Source organism: Corapipo altera, unplaced genomic scaffold (assembly GCF_003945725.1).
Source record: "Corapipo altera isolate COAL_440 unplaced genomic scaffold, ASM394572v1 301, whole genome shotgun sequence".
In the NCBI taxonomy this organism is placed as follows: domain Eukaryota; kingdom Metazoa; phylum Chordata; class Aves; order Passeriformes; family Pipridae; genus Corapipo; species Corapipo altera.
Genome location: NW_020884926.1, coordinates 2,916,596 through 2,935,607, shown reverse-complemented (window position 1 = coordinate 2,935,607; position 19,012 = coordinate 2,916,596). Strand labels below are relative to the sequence as shown.

Here is a 19,012-nt window from a genome sequence, read left to right as displayed (position 1 = left end):
GGGAGCCCACCCTGCACTTACTCTTCCATTTTGAGGAGCTCAGATCCACAGGCAGTTGTCTGGAGTTTAAATAAAACACTTAATGTGGCTGAAGACCAGAGGGTTTTGCCTTTGCTGCTCCCAAATATAACCCCGATCTAGTTTTGGTTTGGGTGATTTAAATAACTCCAGTTGGAAGCTTTTCTGGAAGATGAAAGGTTTGCAGGGGGACAGCTGAGCCACTGAAAAATGGAATTCCCAGTGGAGAAAAGCACAGCTAAATCCACCCAGGGAGTGACAGTTTGGGGGGTATTTGTAGCCATGTTGCAGAGCTGGAGGTGCCAAAATAAAATTTAGAATTGGAAGCTGAAATTAGGTGTGGGCAGAGTTTTGGGTGTAGTTACACTTGGAGTCGCCTGCGAGGCAGCAACGGGCTCGTTCTAATAAACACACACAAATGGAGGTTTTCAGTATTATACAAAACTCATTTCTGTCTTAAAATAAGTGACTTAGAGGCAAATATAGGGATGTGTTTTAATTGGTAACATTGATAAACATCCTGTAAAACCAGAGCTGTTGTAAAAGGGACACAATTCGGTTTCATTTACCCTTAGCTTGGTTGTTATTGTGTACCAGCAATTTCTCTTTATGCTTTGATTTCTATGTTGGTTTTCCCCAGATCTGAATTTACAGCACTTGGCAATGTTTAGACTTTATGTATTTTAGTAAACATACTACAGATTTCTCTTTTTATTTGCCACAGACTTGCCTGTCAAGAGATCCATATGCATGCTTTCAACCTTTTCTACTTCTCAAAATCTGTTGTCTTTTTTTTCTGAAACCTCTGTCAACAAATGAGGGGTTTTTTTTTACAATACTTGATGATTCATCAGGGGAAAATGTGATTTGTTTGTTGGGGTATGAGTGGTCCCATGGCTGATGTGTGGTGGGATGGTGGAATGGCTCCACTGCCTCTGGTTTAGGTTCTCCACCCTAATCTCACTTTTTGTCTCTTTATCTGCATTTTGTTGGCTGAATGGTTATCCTGCCAATCCAGTTGTGTAGGTGTGGTGGCTGGGAGGAAAGCAGAGTAATTGTGCCTGATAAAACCCAGCACAAGGTGGGATTGTTGGGGTGTCCTGTGCAGGGCCAGGAGTTGGACTTTAATGATCCTTCTGGGTCCCTTCCAGCTCAGGATATTCTGTGATCCTGTGATAGAATCTGTTCAAAATAATCTGCTCTATATAACAACGAGGGGTTTTTTCCTGTTTTAAATGTTGTTAAGCAACCTCATAATGCAGATGTTTCCTTGGCTCCAAATGACTCCAAGTTCCCCAGATAATAGTTCTTGTTACAGAAGCAGCTCCTGCAGGTCCCGTGGGCCTGTTCTCCCCTAACAGCCTTTAACAGGAGGGAGTTATCTTGCATTATATGGTCATTTTTTAAACCTCTGCTTTTTAATGGTGCTATGGGATGACTACTTTGCATTACTCAGACCTATTTTGTGGTAATCATTGACATTAGCCTGGCTGGCTTGAGAGAAGCAGCAGTAAATACACGGCTTCATATTTACTGCCTGTGGATCATTGTTTGTTCCTGTGTGTGTTATGACTACAGAGGCCATTAAAGCACCTTTTTGAATGACAAGAGGAGCTCTGATAAAGAACTCCCACTTTAGTAGATCCACTTTAGGGTGGATCAATGCCCTGGGCCGGGCTGGGAATTTTTGTGCTCTGCTCCCAGCTCTGTACCTTGGTTGTTCTGGGCTTTTGAGGTCACCACTGAACCACTCGGCCCTGAAGGTCCTGGGGGTGTGTGATGGAGGTGAGAAGGGTTTTGGGAGAGGCTCCTGCAGTGGTTTGGGTGTCACAGGGCTGGTGACCAGTGTGCAGACAGCCCCAGTGCCCTGCTGTTTGCTGCAGCCCTCACCACACACTGGGAGAACAGAAAGCATAACTCATTTATTCACTAAATTTGGGAGCCCAGAAACTTTCTAAGACTGTATTGATCTTATGTTGCTGCTCTTGAACTAGTGTGAGGAGAAACTGTGGCTTATTTGGAACAACGTTACTTTTCTGGCAGCCTGTGTGTAAAGCTGTCTGAGAGCAGGTGTTGTCAGAGAGCTGCTCTGGGGTCACTGTTGGGAGTGTGGTCCATAAATCACCCACCCGTTTTTGGAGGAGGCAGGAGCTGATCTGCTCCCTCCAGATATCAGTCCCAGTGTTCCCTGTGGCCAAAGCTGACTGTCTTAAGTGTTGTTCTTAGTCCTTCCTGAATTTATGAGCTCTTGCAAGTAAAAAGTTGTTCTACTTGTGCTGTACCAATTTAGAATAACACGAAGGGAAATGTAACTTGGCTGTCTTAGATCCTCCCTGCTCCAATCCTTAAAAATCCTCACGATTGTCCCATAAACCTGGCAATTTCCTCCTGAAAAATTGACTCTGAAACCATGCAAAACATCCTGGTGACAAACGCAGAAATAGTTTTGCCTTGGGAAATCTGGCTTTGCTGCTTTCCCCCAAGTTCTGTGGCATCAACACCGTGTTGAAGAGAGGGATTTAGGATCTTATCTGAGCTGTCACCCTGCATAGCTCGTCTGTCAAACAGCCCCTCGACCTGGATTTGGGGATGATGCCATGACATCCCAGGTCGGGGTGTCTCAGTGTGAGGGTGGAATGTGCAGTGGGAGGGCAGCACCATAAACTGGGATTTCAGACCTGGCAGCTGCCAGCGTGGCTGGTGCGAGACACGGCTCAGAAATGTGAGATCTCCCCTCAGAAATGTGAGATCTCCCCTCAGAAATGTGAGATCTCCCCTCAGAAATGTGAGATCTCCCCTCAGAAATGTGAGATCTCCCCGTTTTCTTCGCTCAGGTCACGGTGGGTAAATAGCAGGGGAAGGAAAAGGTCAGTGTCTGTCATGGGGAACACCTGGAATTGTGTGCCTGGATTCGAGGGTCACCTCGGGGCTGGGAGATGCTGATGAGGTCGGTGCCTGTGGGGTGCTTTGTCTGCACCCTGGAGCCATCGGGGGTGATTGGCACAGAGCAGTTCTGATGAACAAACACACTTTTAATTGCCTGTTCTTCGAGGGCTTACAAGGGCTGTAAATGTGTAACTCAGTGACCATTCCTGCCCACAGTGTTCCAGCGGGTGTTTGTGTTACAAACTCACAGGGAAGGAGATAAGGAAGACAACTGATAAGAGGCACATAAATCATTGGAGAGGCTCCTGAGAGCTTTTTAAGACTTTCAGCAAACTTGCCTCCAGAAGGGTCACACACTTGGCCTCTGAGCATTCAAGGACAGGCAGCAGGACCCTTCAACACCCACTGCCCCAGCAGGATTGTTCCAGTCCTCACACCCAGGAGGTGCCCCAGAGCAGGGCAGGAAAATTCATGTTTGTGCTGAACGATGCATTAACATCCCAGGGAAGAAGCTGGTGTGTGGTTTGTGCTCCTGGCAGGGAGAGCTCCATGTTCTGGCTCTGTGTGTGGGAGTTGGGTGGAAAATACTGCAGGTAAATGCAGCAGGATCTGGAGTATGGAAGTTGGGGTGAGTACCTTCAGCAAAATCTCACTCCAGGCGTGAAATGATAGAAAGCTCTTGCTGTATCTGTTCTTCCTTTTGCTTTCCTATTTTTCTTTTACTTTCCCTTTTTTCCTTTTGCTTTCCCTTTTTTCCTTTTGCTTTCCCTTCTTTCCTTTTGCTTTCCCTTCTTTCCTTTTGCTTTCCCTTCTTTCCTTTTGCTTTCCCTTCTTTCCTTTTGCTTTCCCTTTTTTTCCTTTTGCTTTCCCTTTTTTCCTTTTGCTTTCCCTTTTTTCCTTTTGCTTTCCCTTTTTTCCTTTTGCTTTCCCTTTTTTCCTTTTGCTTTCCCTTCTTTCCTTTTGCTTTCCCTTCTTTCCTTTTGCTTTCCCTTTTTTCCTTTTGCTTTCCCTTTTTTCCTTTTGCTTTCCCTTTTTTCCTTTTGCTTTCCCTTTTTTCCTTTTGCTTTCCCTTCTTTCCTTTTGCTTTCCCTTTTTTCCTTTTGCTTTCCCTTTTTTCCTTTTGCTTTCCCTTCTTTCCTTTTGCTTTCCCTTCTTTCCTTTTGCTTTCCCTTTTTTCCTTTTGCTTTCCCTTTTTTCCTTTTGCTTTCCCTTTCCCCCTTTTGCTTTCCCTTTCCCCCTTTTGCTTTCCCTTTCCCCCTTTTGCTTTCCCTTTCCCCCTTTTGCTTTCCCTTTCCCCCTTTTCCTCCTCTGTGGCTTCTCAGTTTGCAGCCTGTTTGTGTGTTGTCCTGAGCCAAGCTCTCCACTTTGAGATGATGGATGAACCGTGGGGTGGGGAGTATTCCCAGGAATATCCTGCATGAACTCTTAAAGTACTTGATCCCTCTGAATATCTGCAACTCATATTTTCAGTGGCAAATGGATGATAAGGAAAGAATGTGGGAGAAAGCTGATAACAGATGTTCTTAGTCTTTGCTGAAACCTAAAGGTTAAAGGTGTGTGTGGCTCCCCTGCATTTAATGAGCTTTATGGTGGATGTGGGATCTTGGGAAGTGGGAGCTGTGTGGAAACTCCTCTCTTGGGTGCTTGGAGCAGGCTGGGAGGATCTGAACCCCAGTCTAGTGCTCCACTTGGATACCTGGAGTTTAACTCTTCCTTCTGGCTGTGGCAGCTGAGATTTCTTCTCCCTTACACTGATTATCAGGGTTATTTTTCACAAATGATCTCGAAGGTTTTCTTGAAGCAGTTCTTCAAACCTTATGAGTTTAGAGGGGGAACCTTTATGGGCTGTTTCCTTTTTTGTTTCTTTTGTGAAAACTTAATCCCTTGCACTGAAACAGAGTTAAAATTCTCCCTTGACATCTAAATTAGAAAAACTCTGTGGCAGGAACTCCAGCAGTGGCAGCACATACTTCCTTTAATCTGGCATTTGCTGGAAACAGTGCCTTTTTATCTGGCAATATGAGACTAAAAGCTTACAGAAGAATGGTCCTGTTGTGTTTATTAAGGCTGGTAACACATGACCAAACAAATCTTGTTAAAAGATTTATCTGTCTGGCTTAAATAAGAAAAAGGAGCTCTTCTCCATATTTTTAGTTCCCCTCTGATGCCTTCCTGTTACAGTCTCATAGCATTTCTGGTGGACTTGCTTTCACATTATCTTTAAAACCTGACTCTTTAATTCTAGTTAAGAGGTTTAAGTACTTAATGTGGGAAGAGGTGGTATATGTGCCTTTTGCTCTGATAAAGGTCTCCAGGTGCCCAGATGAAATCCTTGCAGGGCTGTGTGGGACAGGTCACTGCACTTTGGCCATCCCAGAGCTCCCAGTGCCCAGATCCCACTGGAACTCACTGCTCGTGGGAGCAGCACTGCCCTGTTCTCTGGGCTGGGATGGGAGGATGGGAATTTGTGGCTGAACAAATGCTGAAACTTTTCATTTGAACTAGATTTAAAATGCTGGGGAACCCCCCCACCACCGAGCCAAGTAAATATGGGGTAATAAGTTGAAAATAGTGATTATGAACTTCTGCACTTCAGACTTTTAAATTGAGTTAAAGGTTAAATTGTGCCTGCTTGATTTCTCCAAAGATGCTTTGGCAAGAACATCTTTTAGGTTCCACTTGAAAATGCAGAGGCAGGTCTAATAATATTCATTATGACATCTCTTGTACCCTGTCTTTGAGATTGGAACTGAGGTTTAGTGAGAGTCCAGCCTGACACCCGGGTGCTTTTGGGCTTGACTAGAGAAGGACTAGTTGAAAGTGCAGGTGTATCCTGTGCCCTGAGGGGTGGCTGGGAGCTCTGTGTGCTATTTTTGGAGTGATGCTGCTCTGGAGTTGCCTGTCAGAGAGGTGAAGGATGCAGAGGCCGTGTCAGGAATGCAGGGACCCGGCAGGGCTTTGCTTTCCACTTCACTGGCGCTGAAGTTTTCCTCCAGAACTGCTGTGGGCAGGGGAGGGATCCTTGGGACTTGTCTGCAGTTGGTTCCACCTTAACTGTTCTGAGAGACTGCTGTGCAATGTTAAACACCTTTTCTGTACAAAAGGAGTGTTTGCAAGCACTCAGTGTGCTTGGCATGTCCTGGGAAGTCGCAGAGCGCTGCAGGGGCCAATTCTGACCTGGTGGATCACCTGCTTCCAGACCTCTCCTGAGACACTCAGTGCCCACTTTCCTCCATCCTGCCTGCCCCAGACTCAAACTCAAGGTTCCTGGTCCCAGTTTGCTCTGTTCCTTCATCACTGAGCCTTTTAACAGGAATCAAACACACTTGAATGTGTCATGAGGTCATCAGTATCTGCATTTTCTGCTACAAAGCAGAGAACAGAAAACTTCAGTGAGTAACTCTGCAAACATGTTTTTGGCTCGTGTTTGATCTCTGAACGATTTCAGATAAAAAAAGACCTTTCAAGTCTGGTGGCAAACAGGGTGGAGGCAAAGGAAGCTCTCCCACAGTGGGTGTAATAAACTTACTTGGAGAAGTGGACATATCCTGAGGCTCTGGTTAAAAAATAATAACAGCGAAGTCTCGGAGTGTGATTGCAGCAGAGTTAACATTTTTCCTCAGGTTTTTCAACTTGCATCGAGCAAATAATGGACAGGGGCTGTTTTCCCCCTCCTTTGCATGCCGGGCTCAGCTATTGTAAAGTGATTGTTCCCCTTTTAGCTCAAATGACTTCTTTCCGAGCTGAATTCCCTACGGAGGGAGCAGTAAACCGGTATCAAAGGCTGTTAATGCCCTTCAGCCCGTGGTGCTTAACCTGAATTTCTCTTCTGTAGTTTAATGACAGAAGCAGCTGCTTTGGTGGTGGTTTGGTAGAGGGAGAACGAGGGGCTGCCAGTGAATAAAATTACAGGAAACCCAAACCCCAGAGCTTGCCAAAACCCGGATTTTCAGTGTATTTGCCTCTGCTGTCCTAATCCAGAGTTAAACATCTGTGTGATCGCTGTGTGATGTATTACCCCAGTTTGCTTTAGAGAACCAAAAAAGAAGGCTCAGGGTATTTTTGTGGGTTTTGTGCTGGTGTTTCCTCGGGTTCCACATTCATTCAGAATTCCACAAGTGCTGAACCCACCACAACATCTGGGAGTGAGGAGTGATGCTGAGCCAGCAGATACTTTTTCACGGTATTTCCATTTTGGCCCAAAGTAATTCAGCACCACGTTGAGTTTGTAACATCCTCCTGTTCCGGGGTGGTTGGTGGGCGAGGTGAGAACGTGTGAAATGAAACCCAAACGTTGAAATTTAGATGATGTGTAAGAAACTCTCTGCTCTTATGGTCGAAGGGATCCTTCCAGATACTGGGTGTGTCCTTTATCTATAAACAACTCTTTGCTTTTGGTTTCTGGTGGTGGTAAATAAAGAGCAGGGATGCAGCAGGGGACAATGTTGTGTCTCACCATGAAAGCAAAATATATCTTGGAATCTTCAAAACACCTTTGACTCATTGCTTAAATAATAAAGTTTCTTAATCAAATACTTCTTTGTGGTAATAATGGCTTAATCTTAATTAGGTGGCTGCTGATTAAACAATTTTTCTTTGCTCCTCTGGCAACCCTGTATTGCTGTTACACAGTTGAGTTTGTGTAACATCATCTTTTCTCTGTCGTGTTTTTTCTTGGTCCTGTTGCAACTGAATTTAAGGTTATGGGATTGCTTTATTCTTAGACAGAAGTAGTCGTTGCTTCACGATGATGTTGGTTGAATGCTGCAAAACTTTTGAAATTGAGCATTTAGAGTAAAATAGTCTTGGAAATGGGATGTATTTTTGTGAGAAAGTTGAACAGTGCTCGTGATGAGATTGCATCACAAGGTAGGGACTGATAAGATGAAGAGGCTGCCTGTGCTGTTTATAAATACATTGGCTATGGAAATGACTTTTTATGGAATCTCCTGAAATGGGAGCTGGGAGGAGAGTGGCCATTTGGCTGTGTTTTTTTAGCTGGAAATTTCACAGATGAACAGACTGACTGTGCTCTACACTAATTATTGCCCAGCCCTCCAGTAAACGAAATCATTCTGAACATGGTGTTTATTTATTCAACGTTCCTCCTCTGTGCAAAAAAAAAAAACCCAAAACACAAAAACCCAAGAAAAAAATCCCCATTAATAATTGGACTTGTAATAAAAACACTGAAGTACTTTGTTTGGATTTAATCTGAGAGCAACAGCAAGGATTTAAAACCTGCAGCTGTGGGGGGGGGTTAAGTCCTGCAGGGTTGGTCCTTGCTCCTGGGGAGAACTGGAATCCATCAGTTGAGGATGTTTGGAGGCTTCTCCTGTGCTCCATGGCAGGGGCTGTGGAAGGGTTTTTTCTCTCTCCTGTGCAGTTGGTTTTACCTCTGCCCATAAAAAGGGTCGATGGAGACAGAAAAGCAGATTAAGGGGGGGGCAAATGCGTTTGGGGGGTGACTCCTGTAAAGTGATTTACCCCCCAGGCACGGGGAGGTCACTGGGTTTGATGTCGTGTTGGCTCTTGAACAGACTCAACTGGTGTAAAATGGTTCACTTGGAATTTACTTTCCAAATAAAGCTTGGCCAGGAGCAGCCTACACTGAGAGCCTGGCTGCTTTTTCCAGGGTTATTTGCACAACTCTGCTTCCTTGAGAGTTGTGGGTTATGAAGAGGAGCTCAGAATGCCTCAGATGCAGATAAAATTAATATGGATGAATTATCTGTCAGTTATTAATCAACTTTGGTTTATTTTTCCTTGGGACAGGGACTTTAAAATCATTTTTCCTTTATGTTTAGAGCTGTGTGGGGTGGTTGGCACCTCCTTAAGTTTGGGACTTCAAGGAAAAGCCCTGTAGCTGTCCAGGTTCAAACCTGCTCTTTCTGTCATCCCCAATAATTCAATACTGTGGTGACTGATGGATGATTATTTTTTTTTAAATTGGAAATTATTTAGAGGCTAAAGAGACACATTTTGCACTTGCCAGAGAAAGGTGTTTGTGCTGGGCTCTGCTGTGCCACAAGAGGGGTGTGATCCTTTCACCAGAGTGATCTTTATATCAACAACCAGAGTTAAAAAACCCCAAGTTTGCTGCTGGGGAATTCCCTAACCTCTGGAAATTTAAGACATTTCTTATTGAATCCCTGTAGAGCTTTGCTCTCACTATTACCTGCAGCTTCTCTGGCAGTTGACAGGTTCATTGTGCTCTTCTCCACTGGAGTTTCATTGGATTCCCCCGGTGTGTTATCAGAGTGATGGCAGCTGCTATAACAGGGAAAGAAAACAGAATCATTTCCTACCTGAGCTGTTCATTCAGGAAATGCCTGAGAGATTCAAGGCACAGCCTGAATTGCATCAGCAAAAGCAATTTGTCTCTCTCTTTTGCTGTTTCCATTGCTGGAGGTGGGAGTCGACAGGGACGGGAATGTTGTGGTCTGAGGTTGGTGTCAGGCTGAAGGAATGTCAAGTGCAGGGGATCACTGACTGCTCAGCTGACTTCTTAAAGATGAAAATAGTCCTTTTCCTTCTCTAATGTGGTTTCAAAAGCTTAACATATGAACAATGAATGTTCTCAGGGCCCAGCCTTTGAGGCTGCAGCTTTCTACACAGTGGGTGAAGTTCTCATTGTACCAAGTAGCAGCTTCCTGGAAATTTAGGAATTAGATGTGGGTAAATTGGTGAATCAGGGGGAAAAAGATAATTTATCTTTGTGTGTGGATGCCTCCTTTTTGAAACACCCTCCTTTTAGGAAAGTTCCTATTTTTATATATGGAAAAGCAGGTTTTGTTAGTGCACTTGTAACTCCTGCGGTTTGGTTTGGTTTCAATTAATTAATTCCTGTAATCTGTGGATTACAGGTTGGCTCTATTTTTGGAAAAGCAGGATAGGGGCAGGACTTCCTAACAGATTGCCCTGGAAGTGGCAGATGGCATCCTTTACTCTGTCCCAGCTTTGTAGGGCATCCGTTGTGAGTGGTGTGGGGATGTAAAACAATCCAACCATTTGCTGAACTCCTTCATTTGCTTCCAGTTGAGAGCCAGAGACTCCTCCTTTCTTGCACTTGTCCCTTCCTAAATCTTTTATGGAATTGCATTTTTTTCCTCCCTGTTAGCTGCAGGTGTAAAGTGATGTGTGTTCTCAGTGAGCACTTCCCATCCCAGAAGTTATTGCGTGTCTGTAGCGAACAGAAGAATTTTTTTTTTTAAGGAGTTGTGAGGATCTTTCTGAGGAGGGAAGTGGCTTCAAACATTTTACAGACACTGAAGTTATTATTTCTGTGAAGCCTTCAAAGAGCTGCTTTGTATTTCACAATTCTGACCGAATTGCTTTGGGATCGCGGGGGTTTGAATTTTTATTTTTGCAGAAATTGCGAGAATTTCCAATATTAACATGGGCTTTTCCCTTCTTTCTTTCCCGTCCCCCCTTCAAGAACCTTTTTAAAACGCTGGGGTTGTTGGAGTGGTCGAATTTTTCCTGGATTTGAGTGAGAAATTCAGAAGACTGAAGCCCAGGCTCACTGTCTACCTTTCACGGAGGCCCAGCCGTGAGAGGACAGAAGAAGGCACGTGGCGAATCATGACAGCGGACAAGGAGAAAGACAAAGACAAAGAGAAGGACAGGGACAGAGACCGGGAGAAGGAGCGGGACAAGAGGGACAAGGCGAGGGAGAGCGAGAACTCCCGGCCCCGGAGGAGCTGCACCTTGGAAGGAGGTGCCAAGAATTACGCGGAGAGCGACCACAGCGAGGATGAGGACAACGACAACAACAGTGCCACCACCGAGGAGTCCACCAAGAAGAGCAAAAAGAAACCCCCCAAGAAGAAATCCCGCTACGAGAGGACCGACAACGGGGAGATCACGTCCTTCATCACCGAGGACGATGTGGTGTACAGGCCTGGAGGTAAGAAATCCCTTACCCTGGAGGTAAGAAATCCCTTACCCTGGAGGTAAGAAATCCCTTACCCTGGAGGTAAGAAATCCCTTCCCGGGGTTGTTTCCCTTTGGAAGTCCTTGTGCTCTGCAGCAGCCAGCCCAGTGTGCTCCTTGCTAATTGAAATGATCCTTGTCCTGGGGGCAGGAGGCAACCTTTCTGAGGAGACAAAGGGGGCTGTGCATGCAAAAGCTTTTCAGTGTATCTTGTGCTGTCTGATTTAGCTCCCCTTCAGGAAAGAGCCACCCTTTTTGCTTTCTGCTGCGTTAATTTTCTGTGTGTCCCGTGGAATCTGTGTGTCCCTGAGAGATTTGAAACTAAATTGGGTAATGCACCAAAGGCTTGGCTCCCAATTTGGGAACAAACTGATCTGAGCTGGAGGTTTGACTGGGATGATCTTCAAACCTTTCTGGCAAGTTTGTCTGTGGGTCTGTGATTGTTTTCTAAAGCTCCTCTGCTGTCTTCTGTGAAATATAAATCAGGTGACTCCAGATCTCATCCCTGTTATGCCACTGATTTCACCCCCCTCATTAACAGCTCACCCTGTGCACAGCAGCTTTAGCAGTGTCAGCACCAGCAAGTGTCTGGAATGTTTTGGGCACAGAACCAGGAGCTTGGGGTGTGCTCTGCATGTCTTGGATGTGCCTCTGAACATCACATTTTTAGGGTCTCATGTAAGGTTTCAAGGTCTAACCTGTGGCTGCTGCCAGTTAACATTTTCTTCAGCCTGTACTTGAAAATGAGATTATTCAGCCCTGCGTGTTCCTCACATTTTGAGTACAAACTTCTCTGTTCACCTGCACAGCATCTCAAAAGTGTTGATTGCAGTTGTTTGTTCCCCCCCAAGCAATAATTGTTTTTGGCTTCACTGTTGGCTGAAGGGCCCTGGTGGTTTTACATCCCTTTGCTGTGAAATGCTCAGTGTGCCACAGTGACACTGCAGGAGTGAAACAGAGATGGATCCAAACTGAAAAGCTGGGAAACTCAGGAGGTCAAACCTCATTTTTCCACGAGGTGCTGTGTGGTAGCTCAGCTACAGAAATGTCACTGTGTGAGTACTGATGCCTAAAAGAAAACTCAGGGAGAAAAAACTCTGAGACAGCTTAGTTTTGAAGGTGAGATAAGGAAAGGATTTAACTTGTGCCTGGGCACAGGGTTACAAGATGCTTCTGTTACAGATGTTATAATTTATAATATTCTCTGTCCAATCCCAGGTTTTTCCACCCCCTGGCTTTTGCCCTGGTCCACCCCCAGTCCCACCCCTGGGGAATTGGGGCTGGGGTCTTTGAGACCCTTTTCTTCATCATCTTCATCTTCTTTGGGGTACAAGGGGCACATGGTTACTCAGGTCTTGACTGTACTCTTGCAGTCCAGGCCAGGATTAGATGTCCTCAAACAGAAGAGGCCTATCTTAAAGAGAGACTAAACATTTCTCATGGCATTCAAGGGTATTGATATGGGGAATTGGGGTAAAAGGGTTGTAGTTACTATGCTAAGGGTAAGGGAATAAATGCTGCTGCTTCTAAAATCTACTTCTGCTACATAACATACTATAAAACTTAGAAAAATTAGAAAAATCAAAAAAACTAGATGGACCTTAAGGCATCAGTACAGCTGGGAGTGTTTGAAGTGCTGTCCCCAGTTTTAGTGGCTGTGGGTGCCCCAAGGTGTGTGGGTCAGACCAGGCTGCTCCGGGCAGGAGGTGCTGAATTCCACACTCCTCCTGCCCCCCTGGAAGTCCAAGAGTCTGTTTTTCACTGAGCTCTCCCAACATTAGTCAGAGCAGCTTATCTCTTGAAATGCTTCAGCTTCAATTTGGACTCCTTTCATCCATCACTCCAAACCATTCCAGGAGCTGTTTGTCCCTCGGTCAGGGCTCGTGGCTGGGGAATATTTGTCGCCCGAGCAGTGGCAATAGGGAGCTGCAGAAGCTCTGGCTCTGGTGACAATCTTATTTTCAGTGTCAGAGGATGAAAAATAATTCAGAATCTGTGGAGAACAGCTGTTGTGTGGGCCCAGGAGTACAATGTGAGACACTGACTTTATTGCAAAAAGAGCTGGGGCTTGAAATGAAGACGGGAAACCAGTTTGTGATCTCAATTTTCCCCTGTTGCAGTGGGATGGAGGAGTGGTTGGAGCTGATGTGGAGGAGGTTATTCAGTGAAAGAACAGGGAAAGCCACAGTCTGTGTGATAATGGGGCATTTGTAACTGTTCTGTAATTTAAGAATCTGCTTATTAAATGTTACATGATTAGTAATAATTAGCATAAGAGATGTACCCCAGCACTGAAACTTTTCTGTTCAGTTTGCTCTTTGTGCTTTTGTAAAACTTTGTCTTGAAAAGTGCTGAGGGTGGTGAGAACAAACATTAGCTCAGTTCTGGGGGGACATGAGCTTAGCTGGAACCTTAACTGAATATACTGATTTTTAAATTCGATTTAAAAGGTAATTTCTCAACAGGATGAGATCTTGAATACACATTCCTGTGCTTAATTTATCCAAAAAACAGTTTTAGCATGTGTTACAGAAGGAACTCTTACAGCTTGTTACACACAGGAAGATGTATTTGTAGCTAAGGGTGCAAATGACATAAATTTTAAGAGAGATTAGAGAGTTTAAATTAATGAGACACAGCAAGGATTAGAAAGATGAAAATTAAAGGTGTGTGCAGTAGGGATAGCTGTCTTCAGCTTACATCTCCTAGGCTTTAAGGAGAGGAAATCCTTTCCAGTCATTTGATTCTGTCCCTTAAATACTCTTATCTGATATGAATGAAAGTTAAAGGTCTGCATTTTCTTCCTGTGAAGTCCTTGCTTAAAATCTCATTCTGTGTTTACCCTGTTGCTGTACAGTACTTAATCCAGCACTTAATGCAGCTTTTTTTCCCATGCTGAGCTCAGCAGCTGTATTGGAGCAATAGAAAACAAACTGTAAATAAATACATAATCAAGATAATTGGAATTTTTCCAAGTGAAAGGTGGCACTACATTGTTACTGTATAAATACTGCTCTTATTAATTTGCATGGATATAATGAATTCATGCACAGCTTTAAACAAGGTATTAAAAAGAACCGAGTAGGGCTTAGACAACACTGTGCAATTAATCTTCTCTACTTTGCTGGGAATCACACAGGCCTCTCCTAAAAGCTTGTTGGCCCAGTTCCCCATCTGTCCCCTCAACCTCCACAACCTCCCTCCCATTTCCTTCCCAGTCTAATCTGGGGGGTTTTCCTGATTTTTTTTTTTTCCACCCCACACCACACACACAACTGTAACCTTGCTTTTGTCCAAATGCCTGTTGGAACATGAATTTTGGTTGCACGGGGTCTGTTCAGATTTGCTTTAGGGCTTCCTTAACACGAGGTAATATATTTGCATCTTTCCCCTCCCTCTTCATGAGGGCAACAACAAGCTTAAAATCTTACAAGAACCTGACATATGGAGGTATTTTTCTCCTGTGTCTTCAGCCTGTCATTGGACATGGAGATTTCCTTTTCAGTAGCCCAATAAATTATGAAGTAAATGGATTAAGATGCCAGCAAAAGTACATAGTAGAAATATCTGCATCAGAATAGTAGCTGGCTCTGTGGGTAATGATTGTCTTGTTCTTTGAGCTCTTGAATACCTTTCTTACTTGGAGGAACCTCTGTGTCCCTGTCCCCTTTCACCCTCAGCCTGTTGAACACCTCAGGAAGGGATATTCTCATATTAAAGTCACAGAATTTAAAACTGAGGGTATTGTTACTGAGCAAACTGCTTTGGTGTCATCGTCGTGGCACCTTGAGTGCTGGACTGGAAAAACTTTGTTGGGTGGAAGTCTGAACTGATTTGGAGCTTCAGGAAAAAACCAGGTGACTTCATGTCCCCTGGAGCTGAGGACAATATTGTTTGCTTCGCCTACGTAGAAACATTTAAAAGGATCTGCAGGAATTAAAAGGATTTATGAGGATCTGTTTCTCCAGTGACATCAGTAGCTACATAAACAGCACCTGAGCGAGAGGAATCAGCGTGAGGTAACACAAGGTGAAATGATCCCACACATGACTCTGCTTCTCCAGCAAACTGCTTTGGAACAGCTTGTGTGAGAGCCTCCCTTGTCCTGGAGTTTTAGGATCTGTATGAAGCTGGAAGAAAGAGGTGCAGGGGGTAGGACATGGGAAGTGCAGTTTGATACGGTGCAGGGAGAGAGGCAGAATGAGCTTTTTCATCAGATGGAATCACAGGATGGTTTGGGTTGGAAGGGACCTTAAAGATCATCCCATTCCAGCGCCCACGTCCAGAGACACCTCCCACTCCTTCTGTGTGTCCTGGACATGTGGCCTTGTATCTGAAAAATAAAAATGAATTCCTTTGCCATTTAGAGATGTTTTAGGCTGTCTGGGACAGCTCTTGGACCAGCAGAGCAATATTATTTACTATATCTGTATTATATATAATATTTCTACATAGAGAAACACTAAAGCATTAACCACTCAGTGAATTAGCCCCAAACCAAGAAGGATGATTGTTAAATAAAAACAACACTTTTTAAGAGCCTTAAGTTATTTTAAAACATAGACCATGTGAATATATATATCATCTTGACTTATTCTTTTATTTGGAACTGTCTGACTGGGTTGCATTTGCATACAAAATTTGATAATGCAAACTGGAATAGATGAAACAAGTATTTTAATTATGGCTTCTTAAAGTTTACAGATTATCAAGAACAAGCAGTTTGATACAGTGCAGGGAAAGAGGCAGAATGAGCTTTTTCATCAGATGGAATCACAGGATGGTTTGGGCTGGAAGGGACCTTAAGGATCATCCCATTCCATGAACCTGCCATGGGCAGAGACACCTCCCACTCCTTCTGTGTGTCCTGGAACACGTGGCCTTGTATCTGAAAAACAGGAACGAGTTCCTTTGCCATTTAGAATCACAGAATCAGTTGGGTTGGAAGGGACCTCTGAGATCATCAAGTCCAACCCTTGATCCAACCCCACTGTGGTTCCCAGCCCATGGCACTGATGCCACATCCAGTCTCATCTTAAAAACCTCCAGGGATGGAGAATCCACCCCTTCCCTGGGCAGCCCATTCCAATGGCTGATCACCCTTTCTGTAAAGAATTTCTTCCATTCTTTTAGGCTGTTTGGGACAGCTGTTGGACCTTTGGGTTTAGTTGCCTTTTTATTTCTGAGGTGTGGGAAGTTGTCACTGGGATGAAAGTGAGATATTGCTGCTGGAAAATAAAACTTGAGCTGAACACTGACTTCTCTGGGTTTAGAGGTCGATGTCACTTCAGAGTTCTGTTGGATTCCTGCCCCTGAGGGTGGCTCAGGAGGCACCACAACCCCCTGAGCTGTGACCTGGGCAGGGATGGGAGCAGGTCAGGGCTGACTCTGCAGGTCAGACACTGTTGTGAAATCCTGTGGCTCAGTCGGCACCAGACGTGTCCAAGTGAGATCCTGCTTTTCCCTGGGATATGTTCTGGTTTAGAGTGGCCCTTTTTCCGAGGGAGCACTTCCTCAGCTGTGGAAGAGTCTGCAGGGCTGGGGGACCTGCAGGAGTTGGGTTCTTGCTCTGTCACAGTGAGCAGACAGCCAAAGGTGGGGGGTCAGGTTGTGTGTGACCCTGCAGGGCTGCAGTCACTGTCCTGGGGAGTCCCAGCCTCAGTGGAACCACAATTATATTTTCCTAAGATCCAGTCAGGCTGAGATTCCTTCTGGCTGCCTTGAAATCCCCTGTCAGGTTGCTTATCAAGCAATATAAATTTTAATCTTTAGTTTTTTCTGGTGTTAATTAATTGTGAACGTTCCCTTTATTGAAACTCCGTCGATGTTTTGTATTGTTGTAACTGAGGAAATTGCTGGAATGGTTGTTTTAATCCGTGAACTTTATAAAAATACAAAACCAAGGATCAAACCGAAGTTCTTCCTCCCTCTGTTTATTTGTTGATAATTGGTATGTTGGGATCTGGGCTGAATGAAACAGAAAAACTCATGCTCTGACAGTGCTTGTATTTGACATTGGCCCATGTGTTTGTCGTTCTTCTGGATGCTTCTATTAATTCTGGCAGCTTTATCAGCTGCAAAAGGGGGCCATGCCAGAATATAATATAAAAATATATGTAAGATGAACATGAATTTTTTTCTATAAGCCTCGAAATTCTGGCAAGTGTATTTTAGGCCACTGAAGTCGGAAGGAGGAAAATGAATTTAATTGTTTTCTGGGAAGTTGAAATTTGAATTTGGTGCTTGGGCAGAAGGAAGAAATGCAAGGAGATGATTTTTTTCAGCTGTACATTTTAATTTGAGGAGGTCTTTGGCCAGACCCTTGTTTTTTGTGCACGTTATGTGGCTCAGGTTTGTCACAGAGATGTGTATTTTCCACATGTGGTCTCCTGTTCCCTCAGGAGCTCCACAGTTGGATTGAGTGTGTTCCAAAGTGATGCAGAGCCTGTATTTTCCTTTTCCTTTGAAAATCTGTTACCATTGTGACAGTAGATCATTGCAATAGTTCAGTGCCAGACTTTCAGCTCCTCTGAAGAGGAGTCACCTCAGGAGCTGAGCTGCTTCATGTGGTTAGAAAAGCTCTCTTATTTTTCACACTTCCACCACTGTTTTCAACCCTTCTGCATCTGTGAATAGTGGTGAGGAAAACTAACAATTTTTTTTTTTTTTTTTTTTTTTTTTAAGAAAACATTAAGACTTTTTTTGTTTCAGTGGAAACAAATGTGTTCCTTACCCATTTTCCTCCTCAGGTAATTAAAAGAAGGGGAAAAAAAAATTAAAGTAGAGGCCTGGATTAGTAGGTGAGTCCTAAATCATGTCAGGAGGGTTAGGAAAATGTGTGAAAACATCCCAGAAGGGTTTTTGATTGAAGTCTGTGTGTAGGAACAGCCTGTTTGTCTGCAGCTGAAACTCGGGCTGGTTCTGTCCTGTACTGTGGGATATCACAGTGCTCATCATTAATTTTGATTCTCAGCGTTGGAGAGTTGGAGAAATGTGGTTTTTAAAGGGAGTAAGTGAATAATATTAAGCACAGGAAATAATTAAGGCTGTGTGGCAGAGCACACCAGCTCCTTAATGCATAAAACTGGCTTTTTGGGTGTGCTGGGGGTACAAACAGAGAACATAAACCAGGCTGGATAAAAAAACAAGATGCATTTATTGAGTTCACATTTACTCTTGCACTGCTCTGCCCATGGACAGCTGCTGGTGCCTGACAGATGGAGGCTTAAGTGCAGATCAAGGTTGGTCTGGCAAATGGATTCCTCTGGCTTTGTTTGGCCTTTGTGTGGAAATCATGGAGAGCAGAAACTGAGGAGGTGGCTCTGCCCAGGGCTGACCCAACAGCAAGTTTTTATGCTATTATATATCAAGATAATATATTAATTATAATATTAAATAAATATATATTAAATATAATATTTATATATTATATTATATTATATAGATCTGTGTATATATATATGTATATAATTATTGTGCTTTAAATCGAAGGAAAAAAGGTGACATACCAGTGTTAAAACAAAGTAAATAACACTTCTACTGTAAGATCAGCTTTACAGCTGCTGCCTTGATTTGTTCTGTGTGAAAGGCTTCTCAGAGCTCCTTCCAGGGAAAAGAGTTTGCATTTGGGAAAATACAGGTTGATTTTGAGGAATAAAGGTAATTTTTCAGTGCTGCCAGCTGTTTGCAGGAAAGTTAATTGTTTGCTGGGAAGTTTAAATTTGTCTTTGGTGCTTGGGCAGAAGGGAGAAATGCGAGGAAATGATATTTTTTTCAGCTGTACGTTTGAATTTGAGGAGATCTTTGGCCAGAGCCTTGTCTTTTGTGCCTGTTGGGTGGGTAACAGGGAGGTTCTCATGTGAGCTCACTCAGCAGTGCCAGTATTTGCATCTCCACAGGCTGCACTGTTTGAAATGCAGCACTCTGGGAAAATCATCCTCACTCAAGTGACACATTTAATTTCCCTGCTCTGAACACATGTTTCTGTTCAGGGCTGCACCAACAGCTTAGAAAATGGATTGCTCTGTGTCTAATCAGGAGGATGGAGTGATGGGGTCAGGGATGGGAAATAGGAATGGCTGGTTTGGGTTTTTTTTTCCAAATAAAGCGTTGGAGAGTTGGAGCAGTGTGGTTTTTAAAGGGAGTAAGTGAATAATATTAAGCACAGGAAATA

At 43.9% G+C, this 19,012-nt stretch overlaps 1 protein-coding gene across 1 annotated transcript in view; it reads left to right on the top strand.

Moving 5' to 3' along the window:
• Positions 1–19,012, top strand: part of RERE (arginine-glutamic acid dipeptide repeats) — a 167,345-nt gene that overhangs the window by 17,240 nt on the left and 131,093 nt on the right. The window contains 1 exon segment of the mRNA XM_027658296.1: positions 10,343–10,813. Coding sequence (XP_027514097.1) covers positions 10,489–10,813 — 325 coding nt within the window. The 5' untranslated portion in view covers positions 10,343–10,488.